Source organism: Protopterus annectens, chromosome 3.part1 (genome assembly GCF_019279795.1).
Source record: "Protopterus annectens isolate FY-2018-M chromosome 3.part1, PAN1.0, whole genome shotgun sequence".
NCBI lineage: Eukaryota > Metazoa > Chordata > Ceratodontiformes > Protopteridae > Protopterus > Protopterus annectens.
Window position 1 is genome coordinate 1,019,379,655 of NC_056732.1, and position 15,961 is coordinate 1,019,395,615.

Sequence of the window (15,961 nt, forward strand, 5' to 3'; positions counted from 1 at the left end):
CCACCACTGCCCTTCTTAGCTTTCTTAACAGTCAATATAAGCAGAAATGAAAGAAACCTTGTGTCTACTCTTTTTCAATATCTTTCTAAAGCTTTTGACAGTCTCTCTCATCACATTCGCCTACAAATACTCTCCTACTTAGGACACAACAATCCTTCACTGACCTGGTTCCCTCTAACAGATCTCAAGCAGTTGAATGGCAAAATGAACTCATTTCTTTTCTTCCCAAACCTGTCAGCATTTCCCAGTGATCCAATCTGGGCCTCTAACATTTTCATCAACAACCATGAATGCCTCCACCTATGACTCCACTATAATCTGTTGATCCCAAAACCCCAAAGGCCTACAAAAAGCACCCCAAGACACATTTACTTCAACAGAGATATGGCTGACAAAGCAATTATTTCTCAACCCCAAAACATCCTAGCTAATGCTATTTACCACCACGCAACTGTATACTCAAAAAATGTCTTATCTATTACTTCTTCAGATAATACTAAAGCTGAACTTTTCCCATTTACCAAATTACTTGGTGTTTATACTGACGAACATCTGAAATTTAATTACCACATTCAACACATAGTTAAAAAAATAAAAAAAATAAAATAAAATGGGCTCCTGCTACACAGCTAAGCCTTTCCTGACAGACACTGCAATAAAATTAATGTGAATTCTTCTGTTTATACTTCTTTACTCTGCACTCATCTTTGCTACCATACAATCTACCCAGCTCACCAAGTTGCAACAATGTTACACTAAAGCAGCTAAATCTGCAGCAAACCTCCCATACAGGTGACATCATTGTCTGTCCATCAGAGATCTGTACTGATTAGAACTTCTCCACCACCTACATACTCCCAACTTCTCATAATTCATAACCTTCTCTATAAATCAATTACCCATCCCTTGCCAATTTCATTCAGCCTTATACCCCTAACAGATCACTACATTCCACCAACAAGCTGCTGCTACTTATCACTGAATTTAGCAACAATGCCGGTGACCTTTTCTCTACCTATGGTTCCAAAACATAGAATATTACAGTAATAACCCACGCCTGGGTGTGGGTAATGTTGGATTTACCCACGGTTGGTGTGGTTTGGTCACGAGGGCGAAGCCCGAGTGGCCAAACAAAGCCAACCGTGGGTAAATCCAGCATTACCCACACCCAGAAATGGGTTATTGCTATTATACAATGACATTATTTAAAAAAAAAATACTTTTCTTAAATAATGGCATTGTATGATGCCTCCTTGCTGCCCTTCCGCAGCTGTCTGGTATTTTGCGGCAGTTCTGATGTACTGCGCATGCATATGCCTACGCAGTACATCAGAGCTGTGGGCAAAAGCAACAGAGAAAGCGAGATCTCCGTTGCTTTTTACAAACTGTTTCGCTATGTTAAATGGGTTTAACACAGCAAGACAGCTTTAAAAAAAGAAACGGAGACTCCGTTGCTTTTTTTAAAGCTGTCTCGCTATGTTAAACCCATTTAACATAGCGAGACAGTTTTGAAAAAAGCAACAGAGAAAGCAAGATCTCCGTTGCTTTTTACAGACTGTCTCGCTATGTTAAAGGAGTTTAACATAGCGAGACAGCTTTAAAAAAAGCAACGGAGAATCTCCGTTGCTTTTTTTAAAGCTGTCTCGCTATGTTAAAGGAGTTTAACATAGCGAGACAGTGTGAAGCAACGGAGATCTTGCTTTCTCCATTGCTGTAAAAAAAAGAGTTATAGTAATGGAAAAAGTCCGGGTGACTGGACCTTTTTCCATTACTATAACTCTGATTTACAATGTGCATGCTGACCAATCAGCGTGCACGTTTTTGAATATTAATGGGGGGTCGTTGTATAATATTCCTCGGTCTCTGAAGCAAGATCATTCCAGAGTTTCTTTCAAATCACAACTAAAGTTTCATCTTATAGGTCAATGACTTTGCTCATGCTCCTCCTCAGGACAGCTAAAATTAATAGAATACTTAAATAGTATACTATTTAGTACCTCCTCCTGCTTTTGTACTTTCTGTGATGTCCCTGACCATTATACTGGGCCCTCTTTGTCCTCTCTTTTATAATAATTTTCTATATGTCTTAAGCCTTCTGAACATATATTACTATGTAATCATATTTTCAGACCCCTCAAGTATTTTTCCCACTCCATCTTTTTACTACACTGTATGACATTACTCTATTACGGACTTCTTACCCTAATATTGTATCTGCAATTTTTCCTTCCCTGGTTACTTTTTTGGATTTTATGCTTCTGTAATCCCAATTGCCTGCATTTTATACTTTTTAAATATAGAATATGTATTCCACTGCAACTGTTTAAAATGACTGGTGTAATCACTCTTCTATCTGTAACATGTTCTGCACTGAAATCAATGTTACATGAATGTTCATTACTGTTTTTATTACTGTTATATGTTGAGCTTTTCTCCCTGCCTTTTTTTTTTGGTACCCAGATGGACTTTTTCAGTAATCAAAAGCAATAAATAATGAATGACTGAACAGGAGAGGTTTTGCTTTTACTTATAGCATGACTGAAATTTGACAAGCAATGGTCTTAACCTGCCATGTTAGGAATGTATGTATATTTGATGTGCCCTTTTACTTAGCATGCCTTGTGTTTGAACACCTCTCCATTTATTTAGCTGCTCTCCCATAAACCCAATACAATTAGCATCATCTGCCTTTTCTGGTATTCTAGCAAATCTCAAATAAAATTTATTTCAGTAATGGCTCTGTTGTCTATCTCTACTAAATTTTCCTTCACTTCTTCCTGAGCAGTTATCTGTTCAGCTATTTTTTTCATGCAGTTCTAGTTCACTTATCTCCTGCAGCTCATTTGTGCAGTTAAGCATGTCATCTATCTCTTCTAATGTTTAATTATTAGTTTAGATTCAGTCTTCTAAAGTTCCACTTACACGTTACAGAATACTTCTTATGCATATATGATTTCCATTTATTTAATTTTCCTACCAAAAAAACATTATCTGGTGATGCACCCCCCCCCCCCCCCCAGCAGTTTTCCAAGACTGGAATGCCTTGTTGCTGCTTTTCTGTTACAATTATTTGCAATTTCTCAATTTTCTTCTTAGAAGGCATCTAGACACTTGGAATAACAGAGAATCTATTATCCCTGAATAACATTTTTAGCAACTGGCTTTAACATTTATCTGTGCACAAGTGGCGGGGCTAAAAATAAGCTGTACTACCTGGGAACATCAAACTGAAAGACTGAGCAGCCCTTTTTTGGAAGGCATCAAGGCTTTGTGCAGCAAATCAAACTCTGTAATGATGGTCAATGGACAGAGGCCACTATTTTTGCTGTAAAAGTCTAGTATTATAATAAATTCATAATCATAATTTTCTCCCTAGACCTCCACTGAAAATGGGTAACTCCCCAGTCAGTTTTTCCGGTAAACAAATGTCAAATAAAATAAATAAAAACAGTTCTGATGTATAATGGGCTATAAAGCATGGGTAGACTCGTTTTCTTTGCTATTTTTAATAGTCCTAGACCACCTATTAGGAGGCCACACTCTATGAAAGACTTTTAAAGGGTCCAGACAGGAAAGGTGAAGTAGAGAGTGCTGGCTTACTCCAATGGTATAGACAGAGTCACCTTGGTCCCAGCTAAGTCATACGAGTAGGTCCTAGCAGAAATCACAGCTTTCTGAGTTTAATTTATTGCATTTTGTTGCCCACAATAGCTACTACTTGTTGAGGACTATTTACAGAAGGAATACCTGTCAAGGTAATTTACAAACTCTTTCGGCTGACAGAACTTAAACAAGATACTGCTATGCAAGCTTCCCTGCCTCTTCTCACACCTGACATAACTCTTCCAAAAGGCTTATTTAGGAGAGCAAAGAAGCTATGGCACAGTTTCTCTACAACAGAAGCATTCAAGTTTGATCCAGAACAATCAAAACTAATCATCATAGGAATCACTCAGCAAAGTGGAACAGAGTCTTCCAAACACTAACACAAAGTGGATATTGGCGAAAGGCAACAGAGTACTACAAGTTCTAAACTCTCTATGGAACAGACCCTGTTATGGTGTGGGACAGTGTAGCAAGACCCTCAAATCAATATTGGTGTTTGATTGGAAATATATGCCATCACTATCCATTGTGCATGTGAAAGTGAGGGTTTTGCAAGCCATAGGAAAAATGCAAGTTAAAGTCCCAGTAAAACATGGTGCTGAGGAGAAGGAATAAAAATATCCAGTTCTGCAGAAAGGTAAAGGGCAAGTGTGAGAAAATATCAGACTCCTTACTTAAGGGATAGCTGCTTCCAAGAGCAGCAGTTATTAATGTTCTTCAATTAAATATAAAAGAAAAGCTTTGGCATAGGATGGCAAGACCTATGAAGATTTTTTTAGATACCTGCCACAGAAACCATAAGTGTTAAGAGAAGTTATTTGGGAGGTAGACTTGACTTGAATGGAGGAAATGACAGAAAGTAACTGCCACTATGGGGAATTTCACAGATTAATAAGTAATGTTTATTCACCAAAGAATGGAAGTATGGTGGGTCTGCAGTAAGTTCTATATGCCATGGAACTCCAGTCACTGCAACCAGTGATATGTGTGTAAAATTTGCATAGTCTCCCCATGACTGCATAGGTTTTCAACAGGTACTACAGTTTTCTTCAATCTCCCTAAAAATGCCAGTTGACTGACAATACTAAACCATCTACATATGTGGTACTTATTATCTTTGCAGCCCAGGTTGTAGCTGAAAAGTATCTGTGGACCAACTCACCTATTTAGCAAATGATAAACAAACAGATGCAAAAAGAAAGGGGATTAGATTTTGAGAGTTAGAGGAGGCAGTGATGCTATCTGAACAAGAATGTATGAACTGAAAGAACAATTTTTACTCCTGAATATTTTGCTAAGCTGGCACAAATTAATCAGAGTTAAGGAATGTGAATTCATCCAGACGGATAGATGTTTGACAGTATGGGGGCCAGTTGTGATATCCCCCCACATTCTTTATAACTACAAGGAGACTGGCTCTTTCTTGGAAAAATGTTTCATTTAAGTAAAGAAGCTCTGGGCACCTACACTCTGGAAATCTTCCTAGAAATTCCTGTCTGATGGTAACAATGATGGTTGCAAGACTGCAGATTCTGTCTGACTAGGGACCAATTAATTGTGAAGAAATGGGAGCAGTGACTGAATAATATCTATATTATGAAAAAGTGGTGGTACAAAAGTTTGGGTAAAGGAAACAGGCTTCATAGCAACTGAAACTGTTTTAAAAAAAAACAAGAAACTTACAAGCCAGGCAATATCTGCTTAACAAAGACTGGCAGTGTGAAAAGGAAAAAAGTTTAAGAGAATGCTTCCAGATGGTTTAACTTTGGGTTATATTTGTAATATGAGAAAGGTAATTGATAAAAGTGATAAAAAATAAGAATGCTTGAACTCCAAATGTATTCACTGAGGTAGGATTTAACTGTTCATAACAAGATAACTAATATTTCCATTGTAAACCCATTCTCTAACTTGTTAAATAAATGTCCAGCCATCAAGTTTTTGATAAATTAGTTTATCCTTTACTGTGTCACGGGGACACTGTACACCATCATGATATCCAATGGGTGCAGCTTTGATACTCATTCTGGCCAAGATGCCAGTCTATTTCACAATGCACACATATACATTCATGCACAATTTAGAAGACTGCCAATCAATATGGTTTTGAGATGTGGTAGGAAACCAAAGCACCCACAGAAAATCCACATGGATGTAGGGAGTCATACAGACTCTGCAAAGAAAGCATTTGATTTAAAAACATTGTTATTTGTATGAAGGGAAGATGCAACACTCAGTTTTAAAGAAATGCCATACTTGAGCAATGCCCTATCCTACCTACCGTCCTTCCCAAGGATGGCCATGCTCTCAGCATTCTCAGTACTCTTCCTAAACATGGATAACAAGCAAGGTACAACTGACTACTGAGTGATTTGTGAATTATGCCCAGTTTACTCAAATTACTTTATGACTTACCTTAGGAATTTTAGCTCCCAGATCTTGATACTGTTTGGGATTCTTCAGAAAATTGACAAATTCCATTATTTCTAACTTTGCCTCTTCACAGCCGGCTACATCTTTAAATTTCACATCAATTTCATCCTTCAGGACCTTGGCTGTCGTCTCGCCAACACTGAACAAGCCTCCCATCCCTCTGCCAGAACGGCCCATTCCTGCAGGTCCTCTCCTCAGAGTATACATAAGGAATGCTATGATCAATACCGTAGGTAGCAAACTCAACATAAATGACCTTGAAATGAAAATGAAATAAGCCACTCAGAAGAAAATCAGAACGTCAAAAAATACAAGACTTTTCTTACTATCTTACCATCTTTAGCACTGAACAACTGTATTAATACTACTATAGGCTGCAAGTCACAATAATCACACTGAATCTCAAGTATAAAATAATACCGTATTTCATAAACTTATGGTTTGACATACAATTTAAAAAGTGTTTCTACAACTCGCACTACATTACCAGTAGATGTACAGCTAGACTGCTAATGTTCAATCACCCTTCTGTTCAATTTCACTTCTAGATTGGCACATTGAAGCAAGCAATTAAACAACCTATAAACTCAAGTTATCCTTTACATGGTCATGAAAGTGCAAATTAAGCATAAGGTCAGTTGTAACAACAATGATGCAAAGAAATTTATAAGGTGCACAGGAAGTGTAACACAGAATTTGTCTTGTATATTAGATATAGCAATAAAGTAACAAAAATGAAGTTAGAACCAGTTGATATTTATACATTTATAATTCTGCTACTAGGAAAGATGAGCTTTCTATCCAGGATTAGCTTTCTCTTCTTGCAACCTCTGACTGTCAGGATAGGCTCTAGCTACCCCTCAACCTTGAAAGTGGATAATCAAAGAATTAATTAATGAATATACTTTTGTTAATAAGGCAGGGTAACAGTTCTATTCTAAATGACACCTCAGGCAGTATAATGTGCAATATTATAATAAACTAGGGATAATGACATTGCAGCTCAGACCTTCAGTTCTGCAGCTTAATATCCAACCACTACACATTACATACTGCATATATTTAGTCTCACCAATTGATTAAAAGACACACAAGCATTAACTTCTCTACCTTAATTCTGGCTTTTTATCCATTCCAACATACAGTGAGCAATGCTGACCTATTCAGGTCTCCCTTATTAACTCAGTGCATTTCTGGATTATATTACTATACTGTTACTTTATATTGAAAAAATACGAATATGAGAAAATGGATGGTTTACAACAGGAATTTTTCCCCACCTATGTCCCCAGCTGTAACCAAATACTCACCTCAATTTTCCCTGATTCATCATTTTAACAAAGTTTGTCTCTTCCTAAAATAATAACTGTAACTGTGATTGCATACTTAAATGCTTTCTCAATACAAAATGTATTTTTGGAATGTTTTGCAGTGTACAACTGTTTGAACTTTTACTCCATTTATACTATTAAGGCAGTTATGACACAATAGTTTTGGTTTGAAAGTACTACAGGATAATATACAAAAAGGTCCACAATGGAATTTGTTAGAAAACCGTGATGATATAACATACTATTTCCCCCGCATACTTCACAGAAGGCCTGCAGTTAACATAAGACTTCAGGTAGAAATGATGCCCATAAAAACATAGTTCTAAAGGCATTTTTAACCTACTTCTTAAGCCAAGTGGCATTTTTAACCTACTTCTTAAGCCAAGTTCCCTGTGGCTCCTACCAAAACTGTCCAGTTCATACTAGTGTCCACTTTAATAATCAACTAACATGTCTCCTTATGTGTAAACTGTTAGATACTACCAGTGGTGGGAGAGAGACCTTTTTTCCAGGGGATATGTCTTTAATCTCTGTCAACTGTAAATCTATCAACAATTAAAACAGCACACCATTAAAGGAATTAACTAAAGTAACACAATGTAAAGATAACATGAGCAAAGTTAAAAAAAAAAAAAAAAAAAAAAAAAAAAAGTGAAAATTAAGCATGAAGTCAGAATACATTCTAACAGCAATGCTGCAAAGAAAGTCAAGAAGTGTACAGGAAGTGTAGCACAATTACACGTTAAACCTTATACACTAGATATGGCAATAAATACTAGATGAAAGTAGTTAACATAAATCGGTTTTGTAGAAGCTGTGGTAGAAAATCATTTTGTAAAGATATGCAAAATTAAAAGTGTTCAAAAGAATTTGCACGTTACTAAGATGAATCAAGAAAAAAGTTATGTACTTTCCATAACGTTTCATGTGTGTTGTCCAGCTCCGCCTTTATTCTCACTTGTGAGTTGGATCCAATTGATCAGATCAGTCTTGGCCTTTTTCAAAAGCTTGAGGCCTTCAGCAAAGCTCGTGGGTATTCTCCCTTACCCATAACACAGTTCCCTAAACTCTCACATCTTGTTTGCCCATAAGAGAAAAACATTACTGGAATCAAGGTTACAGGTAAAAATATTTATAGTGTAAGAAAAATAAGTGGTTTCTGAGGCTATATAGACCAAAGGATATCCAATTACTACTATCTGGTCTTCCAGAAGCATAGGCAAGGGGTAGGTGGATGGGTTCTGAGAATAAAGGCAGAGATGGACAACACACATGTAACGTTATGGTAAGTACATAAAATCTTTATGTGATGTTCTCAATTTCACCTTTATTCTCACTTGTGGGACTGTGTCCCAAGCTACCAGAATCTTGGGTAGCTCATGGGAGAATATTCCTAAAGACCATAGAAGCAAAGGATGCTCTATTCCTGGAGGCCAAACCTACCTTGTAATGAGTAATAAAGGTATGAGGGCTTGCCCACGTGGCTGCAGCACAAAACTGTTCAAAGACAGCCTTGCTTGGAAAGCTGAAGAAGTAGCCATCACCCTTGTGGAATGAGCTTTAACAGGTGCTGGGAGAGTCTTGTTCTTAGAATTGTAAATAAAGGAAATGTTTTCAGACAGCCATTTGGATAAGTTAACTTTAGATACTGATAAACCTTTCTTAGTGCTAAAATGGGAAACAAACAGCTGATCTGATTTTCTGAATTCTGCAGTTCTATGTAGATAAAAACGTAGCTGTCTATGAACATCCAATAGGTGTAACAAATATTCTCCTTTATTTTGAAGGTTTGGGAAGAATACTGGTAACTCAACAGACTGACTGAGGCTACTTTCAGATACAACCTTGGGCAGAAACGAGGGGTCGGTGCGTAAAGAAACTCTCCTTATGAAAAATCATTGAAACAAAAACAAAAGCTCCAGAAGCCACGAGTATAAAACCGAAACGACTTTAATTCACAAATTCAGGAAAAAAACGTTTTCGCTCCTGTAACAACAGGAGCTTCCTCAGCGTATACAAAGCAACTGTACAAGTGGTTTAAAAACCTTGGTTAGTGGCAAGATGTTGATGTCACTTCCTGTAGGTGCATGTGAAACGCTTTAAACTCAAGTAGAATACATAGTTTAAAATAATATCAAATTCACATGTAAAAAAAGGTTTACTTATAAATGTAACAATGTAAAAAAGCAAGTAGTCAGGGACACATATTCACAACGGCCGACTTCATGAAAGGATATCCAATGTCAAGGGACAAGAATAATGAGGATCTATAATCAATACCATAGCCTCTTTAAATAAAATAAAATAGACCAAGAATACTTTACAACAGAAATAATGATAGAAATAATAATATAAATAGAACTAGTACACCCCTTAAAAGGGGGTTCTATAAAAAACTGAAAAACCTTTTAAAAGGGGGTTCAATAAGAGCTGTTATGAACCTGCCTCCATAAATTTTTCAAAGAACAAAACGTAAACAGAATCAAATAAAATAAAACCAAAATCCAATGAGGTGGCAAAAAATGAAATAAACTGGAATAAAATAAAATAGATTAATCTAATTACCTGAGGTAGCTTCTATACTTCAACATGCAGGCAATATTACAATTATCGTTGAGCCCTGGATAGGCAAATGCATCCAGTTGAAGTTGCCACTCTAACTCACGGGTTTCTAAAATTAAGGTTTGTGGGCCCCCCTAATGCCACACTTGATGGTGTCTATGCCCATAAATTGAAAACTGTGGCCACTGTTGTTTGAAATGTGTTTCGAAAGGGCGTTATCGTTCTTATTGTTCTTAATCGCATATATGTGTTGGTAAATACGGTCGCGAAAACGCCTATCCGTTTTACCAACATAGAATGCGTTACAGCAGTCACATAGGGCTAAATAGACCAGAGACCTAGTGTTACAATTGATCTTGTGATTAATGTGGTATTTCTTCATACCCACAGTAAAAGAGTTACCCACCCTGAGGTACCCACACCATTTACAACACCCACACCTATATGTGCCTTTTTGTCTCACCATAAGGTCCGTTCCTTTATTCCTCTGTAGTAACTCTAAGATTGTTACCTCTTTTAAAGGTAAATAAAGGGGTTACTCCTAGCCTCTCATGTAGCCCAGAATTGGTTATAAAATACCAGTTCTTGCGAATTATTGAGCACAGGAGTCCCGAGTTGATATTAAATGGAGAGGTAAAACTAACAGAGAAATTGAAGTTATTAAAACTTCCAGGGGTCAGGCCAGGATTGTCACTAGTCATGGATAAACTAGTCCCAGCTACTTTCAGATACAACCTTGGGCAGAAACGAGGGGTCGGTGCGTAAAGAAACTCTCCTTATGAAAAATCAAGTATGGTAGTTTGACAGATAAAGCTTGTAATTCTGAAACTTTCCTTGCTAAGGTGATAGCCACTAAAAAAGCATCTTCCAAGAAAGAAATTTTAAGTCACAGCTAGCAGAAGGTTCAAAGGGAGGTTAGATAATATGTGACAACACAAAATTTAGATCCCAAGGTGGAGATGGATCTTTGTACGGAGGCCTTAGGAGTGTAGTTCCTTTCAAGAAAGCTTTACAAATCCTGTTTGTCACAATTCTGTAGCCATTTTCTCCTATATGAAAGTTTCAAGTTGCTGCCAACTGAACTCTTAATAGTAGCTGCAACAGTACTTTCATTGAAAATTTTAGCCAAGAAGTCTAATATAAAATGTAGGGGAGCAGTAAAGGGATCAATCCGATTAGAATTAGCCCATAAAACAAACTTCTTTCCTTTGCTGTTGCACAGTTTTCATGGGGATGACTTATGTGAAGAAATTAAAATGAGTCTTACAGGACAGAAAAGGAAAGGAATTCTGGTTATCAGGGGAACTGGAGCAGTCAAGCTATCAGTTTGAGGTTGTTTAGATTGGGATGAACCATTCCTGATGGGTAAGTCAGAAGATCTGGAATGGGGTCCAGAATCCATGGTTCATCCCGAATACGAGGCAGAAGGAAGGGGAACCAGATTTGTCGAGACCAATAGAGGGGAAATTAGGATCACTGTCATCTTCAACAAACTTGCTTTCCACAGTAGTTTGAGAATTAGAGAAGTTGGCTGTAAGCATAAAGAAGTCCTGGGGGACCAATCGTGGACAAGTGCATCTCTTCGAGACTCTCCCGGAGGGGGGGATCAGGGCAAAGTAGTTGCTGCATTTGGCACTGATGGGTGAAGCAAAAAGGTTGCAGCAAGGCTGGCCCCATTTTTGGAAAATCTCTTTTGCAATTTTTTGACTGAGGGACTACTCGTGAGGCAATAGTATAGCTCTGCTCAATTTGTCTGCTATTTTGTTGGACCTCCCCAGGATGTGCTTTGCTATCAGAAAGCAATTGGAAGATGTAGCCCATTGCCAGACCCTTAGGGCTTCCTGACAAAGGGGTAAGATCTGGTTCCCCCTTGCCTGTTTATGTACCAGACTACAGATATGTTTTTCAACTGGACTGCTATCTTTCCTAGAGGTAGGGAGTCTTGAAATGCTTGCAATGCTAAAAGCACAGCCCGCATCTCCAGGACGTTTATGTGCAAATGGGCCTTGTGTTGATGCCAGATGCCTTGACCTATAGGCTGACTCAATTGCCTATATTATATCTATACTAATTAATCGATCTATTCTGGAATCTTTCTTCACTATCCCTCTTCATAAAGGTGGAAACTCCACTGACCCCTCAAACTACCGACCCATTGCCATTCGGTCCCCCCTCTCCAAGATATTAGAAAAATGTATTGACTCACAGCTTCTCAATCACCTCCTCACACACCACTTACTTACCCCTACCCAACATGGATTTCGTCCTCACCACAGCACCATCATTACCCTCCTCTCCTTCACTCATATCATTGTAGAGGCCCTAGACAACAGTAAACTAATTTTCTGTCTCTTCCTAGATCTCTCCAAAGCCTTCGATACTGTCTCTTATCCTCTACTACTATCCAAACTCACAAATCTCCACCTATCCCCCTTCGCACTTGCCTGGTTTAATAGTTACCTACCTGTTAGGGAACAATCTGTCAAATGGCTCTCATCCTCCTCACCTTTCCTTCCCTTCTCCACTGGTGTTCCCCAAGGCTCCATCTTGGGACCCCTTTTGTTTAACATCTTCACAAATGATTTTTACACCTCATGCAAAGAATCCTCCCTTATTCAGTATGCTGACGACTCAACACTTATATCCATCTCAAATAACATTCCTGAACTACACTCCCTGACCCAACAGGCCCTACTATCCACTGAACAATGGCTCTCTCACAACCTACTTATCCTAAATCCCAAAAAGACAAAACTCCTACTTTTCCTTCCTCGTTCTCTTTCTCGTCACAAAACCTCCTTTTTTATTACAACTTCTGACAATACTACTATCTAACCTGACACCCACACAAAACTTCTAGGGGTCATTATCGACGATGAACTAAAGTTCAACCTACACATACTCCAGTGTATAAAAAAAAAAAAACAGAAACTATGTCTGCTATATCGGAACAAAAAATTCCTAACCCTTAAATCTAGACTTACCATGGGCCAGGCACTCCTCCTCCCCTCCCTCTTATACGCTGCCCCAGTTCTTACCAGTATCCAGGCCTCCACTCTAAACAAACTCCAACAGACTTACCATAAAATAGCCAGATTCATTACTAACTCCCCATATAACTCACACCACTGATTTCTTTAAACTGTCTTCAATGGCTTGAACTTCCCCAATTTCTGCTATCTTATCAATTTCATATGCGACACTCTATTCTTTATAAACCCTCCTTCTGTCCATCTCTATCTTCCTTAGTCTCCATCTACATCCCAGACCCTCCGTACTTCTAACCAACAATTAATTGATATCTACTACCCAAAAAGGTCAGTAGGCAAACTACTCTACAAACACTCCCTTGCCCATGCTTGGAACAAACTTCCCCTTGACTTACGTTCAATCTCCCACACCTCACACTTTAAAAATGAACTAAAAGCTTATTTTCTCAATTCCAGAACCTGCCCTTGCCATGACCCTACCTAGTCTTCCTTCCCTTTATGTACCCTCATAAGGGCAATACTTAGTACCTCATTATACCTCTCTCTCCAATGTGTCTACTATGCATTTGCGTAATTTTATACAAACAAAATTTTTTATTGTTGACCTATTGAACTATATCAATGTAAAATTGTTACTTAGCTTTTTAATGAAACTTTAACTTCATGCATGTAACCCAACATATGTGAATATTTTTGCTATAACTGCTATTATATCAATATCATTTAAAATTGTACTCGTTTAAAATGAACTACTGGAGCTTTTCTCCTTGGGTCTCCACTGAAAATGGGCCACAAGCCCAGTTGGACAAACCCGGTTAACAAATGTCAATAAATAAATAAATAAATAACTGTCTTCCCCAGATAATGTCCTTCACCCTATCTGGAAAGCGTCCGAGATCACCGTGGCTTGGGGTTGGGAAGGAATAAAGTGACAGCCTTGAGATACCAGAGAAGGGCGAATCCACCATTGAAGATCCTTTTTGCATGAAATTGTTACGATTTTGTGTGTCATTGGTAGTTTAAAATTGGCCACTGCATCGAAAGCAACCATTTCAGTATTTTCATGTGAAGACGAGCTAAGGGAATAAGGATGATTGAGGTGCACATTTTGCCCAGTACTTGAAGAGCTAGTTTGGCAAAAGCTCATTTCTTTCTGATCAATGTTCTTACGTAATACTGAAGACAGTCGACTCTGTCTTGTGGAAGTTTTGCTATCATCCTTCTTGAGTCTGTTTCTGTTTCTATGAAGACCAAGTTATGACATGGCTCTACACCAGATTTTTCACAGTTTATTGTAATCCTTAGAGAGGAAAAGAGTTGTAGCATGGAGTCCTCGGCATGTAGCAGAAAATGCCTGGTCAGGGCTGTTATGAGCCACTTGTCCAGATATGGAAACACCCGGAAACTTTGACATCTCAGGTGAGCTGCAACTATTGCATGCATTTAGTGAACACTTTGGGAGCTGTAGTGAGACCAAAGGGCAGAGCTCGAAATTGGAAGCGACTGGCTCCTAGCTGGAAGCGCAAGTACCTTCTGGACCACCTTTCCATCTGTATACGGTAGTACGCATTCTGAAGGTCTATACAACACATTCAATTGTCTTTTTCCAAAAAAGGAAGTATTGACTGCAGTATCACCATCTGGAACATGCTCTTTTTTACTGATTTGTTTAGACTGCTGAGATCCAGAATGGGTCTCCAGTCCCGTTTTCTTTGGAACTAAAAAAAAACTTGAGTAAGATCCAAATCCTCTCTGGTCTGCGAGGACTTCTTAGATGACTCTTTCTCTTAGCAACTTTTGAATTTCTAAGGCTGCTTGTTCCTTCTGACTGGGTAGAATGTCTGTAACGGTTTTGTTTTTGGGAATGGGGAAGGAAAACAGAATGATGTACCCCCTGGATATTATGTTCTGCACTCATCTATCATTTATTTTTAGCCAGGTATGAACGTGCAGAGACAACGTCCCCCAACTGCCTCCAGAGGAGGACAATCAGGCACCCCCTCAGGAGCACTGAAAGGGCCTACCAAAGAAAGATTCTCTGGAAGCCTGATTCTGCCGGCTTCCCCTGCCATAAGGGCGGCATCTTCCTTTACTGTTCCCCCCTCTGGCTCTAGGGTAACTTTCACCCTGTGTATCTTGGAAAGACCTTTGTGATTTTTTTGGAACCACCTCTTTCCACTACTCCCTTTGACCTTTGGAAAAGGGCCTGGTCGATGTGGAAAAACGCATTCCAATGGCAGATAAGGTCTTGCTTCCTGTTCACACCTGGTGAGCGTCTCTTTAACTTTGGACACAATAATAGAGGAGCCATCAAAAGGGGCATTAATGAAAGAAGACTTGAAGGGCTCTGCAAAATTGCAAAGGTGCATCCAGCCCTGCCTAAGGGAGATGCCTGAATGCGCTGCTCTACTCGTTCTATCTGCTACATATGAGATGAGTCTCATGGAAGAGTTTACAACAGAATTTAGGGTGGTGAGCTGACAGGTTTCCTTGTATGCAACTGCTTCAGCTCCTTGGAGGGAGTCTGACAACTCCTTTATCAGATCCCTCTGTAGTCTAGTAAAATGAGTTAAGTAATTCAGTGACCATAAGGTGAAGGTCGCTGATGAAAAGACGCACTGCCTGTATCTATCCATGGTCCTAGAATCTTTATTTGGGGGATGGATAGTGGAACTGGTCTCAGATAGTTCCTTTTTAGTGGCCGCTGCCACGAACATGGCATCAACTGCTACACCTTTTGTAAGGAAAGGCTTGTCCGAAGGATCGATAATATATTTATTCGCCCTCCTATGAATAGGTCCTATGGAATTTGGGATCTCCCAAACTTTCCAAGAGATTAAGTCAATAAGCTCATCAGAAGGAGGGGTCACCCAAGAGGTGGAAGGGCGAGACCCGAAAGCCTTCAGGTATACAGACTCCTCAGCTGAAGGGGTTGTGGACTGCCAGTCACCTCTCTGTTTTAACATTTCCAGGATGTCTCCAATGGAGACATCTTCAGAAGGCATCCAAGGAGACCCTTCTGCATCATCAAGGTCAGTA

The 15,961-nt window shown here is 38.9% G+C and overlaps 1 protein-coding gene across 2 annotated transcripts in view; it reads right to left on the reverse strand.

Annotated features, from left to right (window-relative positions):
* The window catches only part of AFG3L2 (AFG3 like matrix AAA peptidase subunit 2), a 1,447,137-nt gene that overhangs the window by 803,119 nt on the left and 628,057 nt on the right, over positions 1–15,961 (reverse strand). For both annotated transcript variants that reach the window (XM_044067171.1, XM_044067172.1), the window contains one exon: positions 6,022–6,295. In XM_044067171.1, the coding sequence (XP_043923106.1) occupies positions 6,022–6,295 (274 nt within the window). The remainder of the gene's footprint in view (positions 1–6,021; positions 6,296–15,961) is intronic.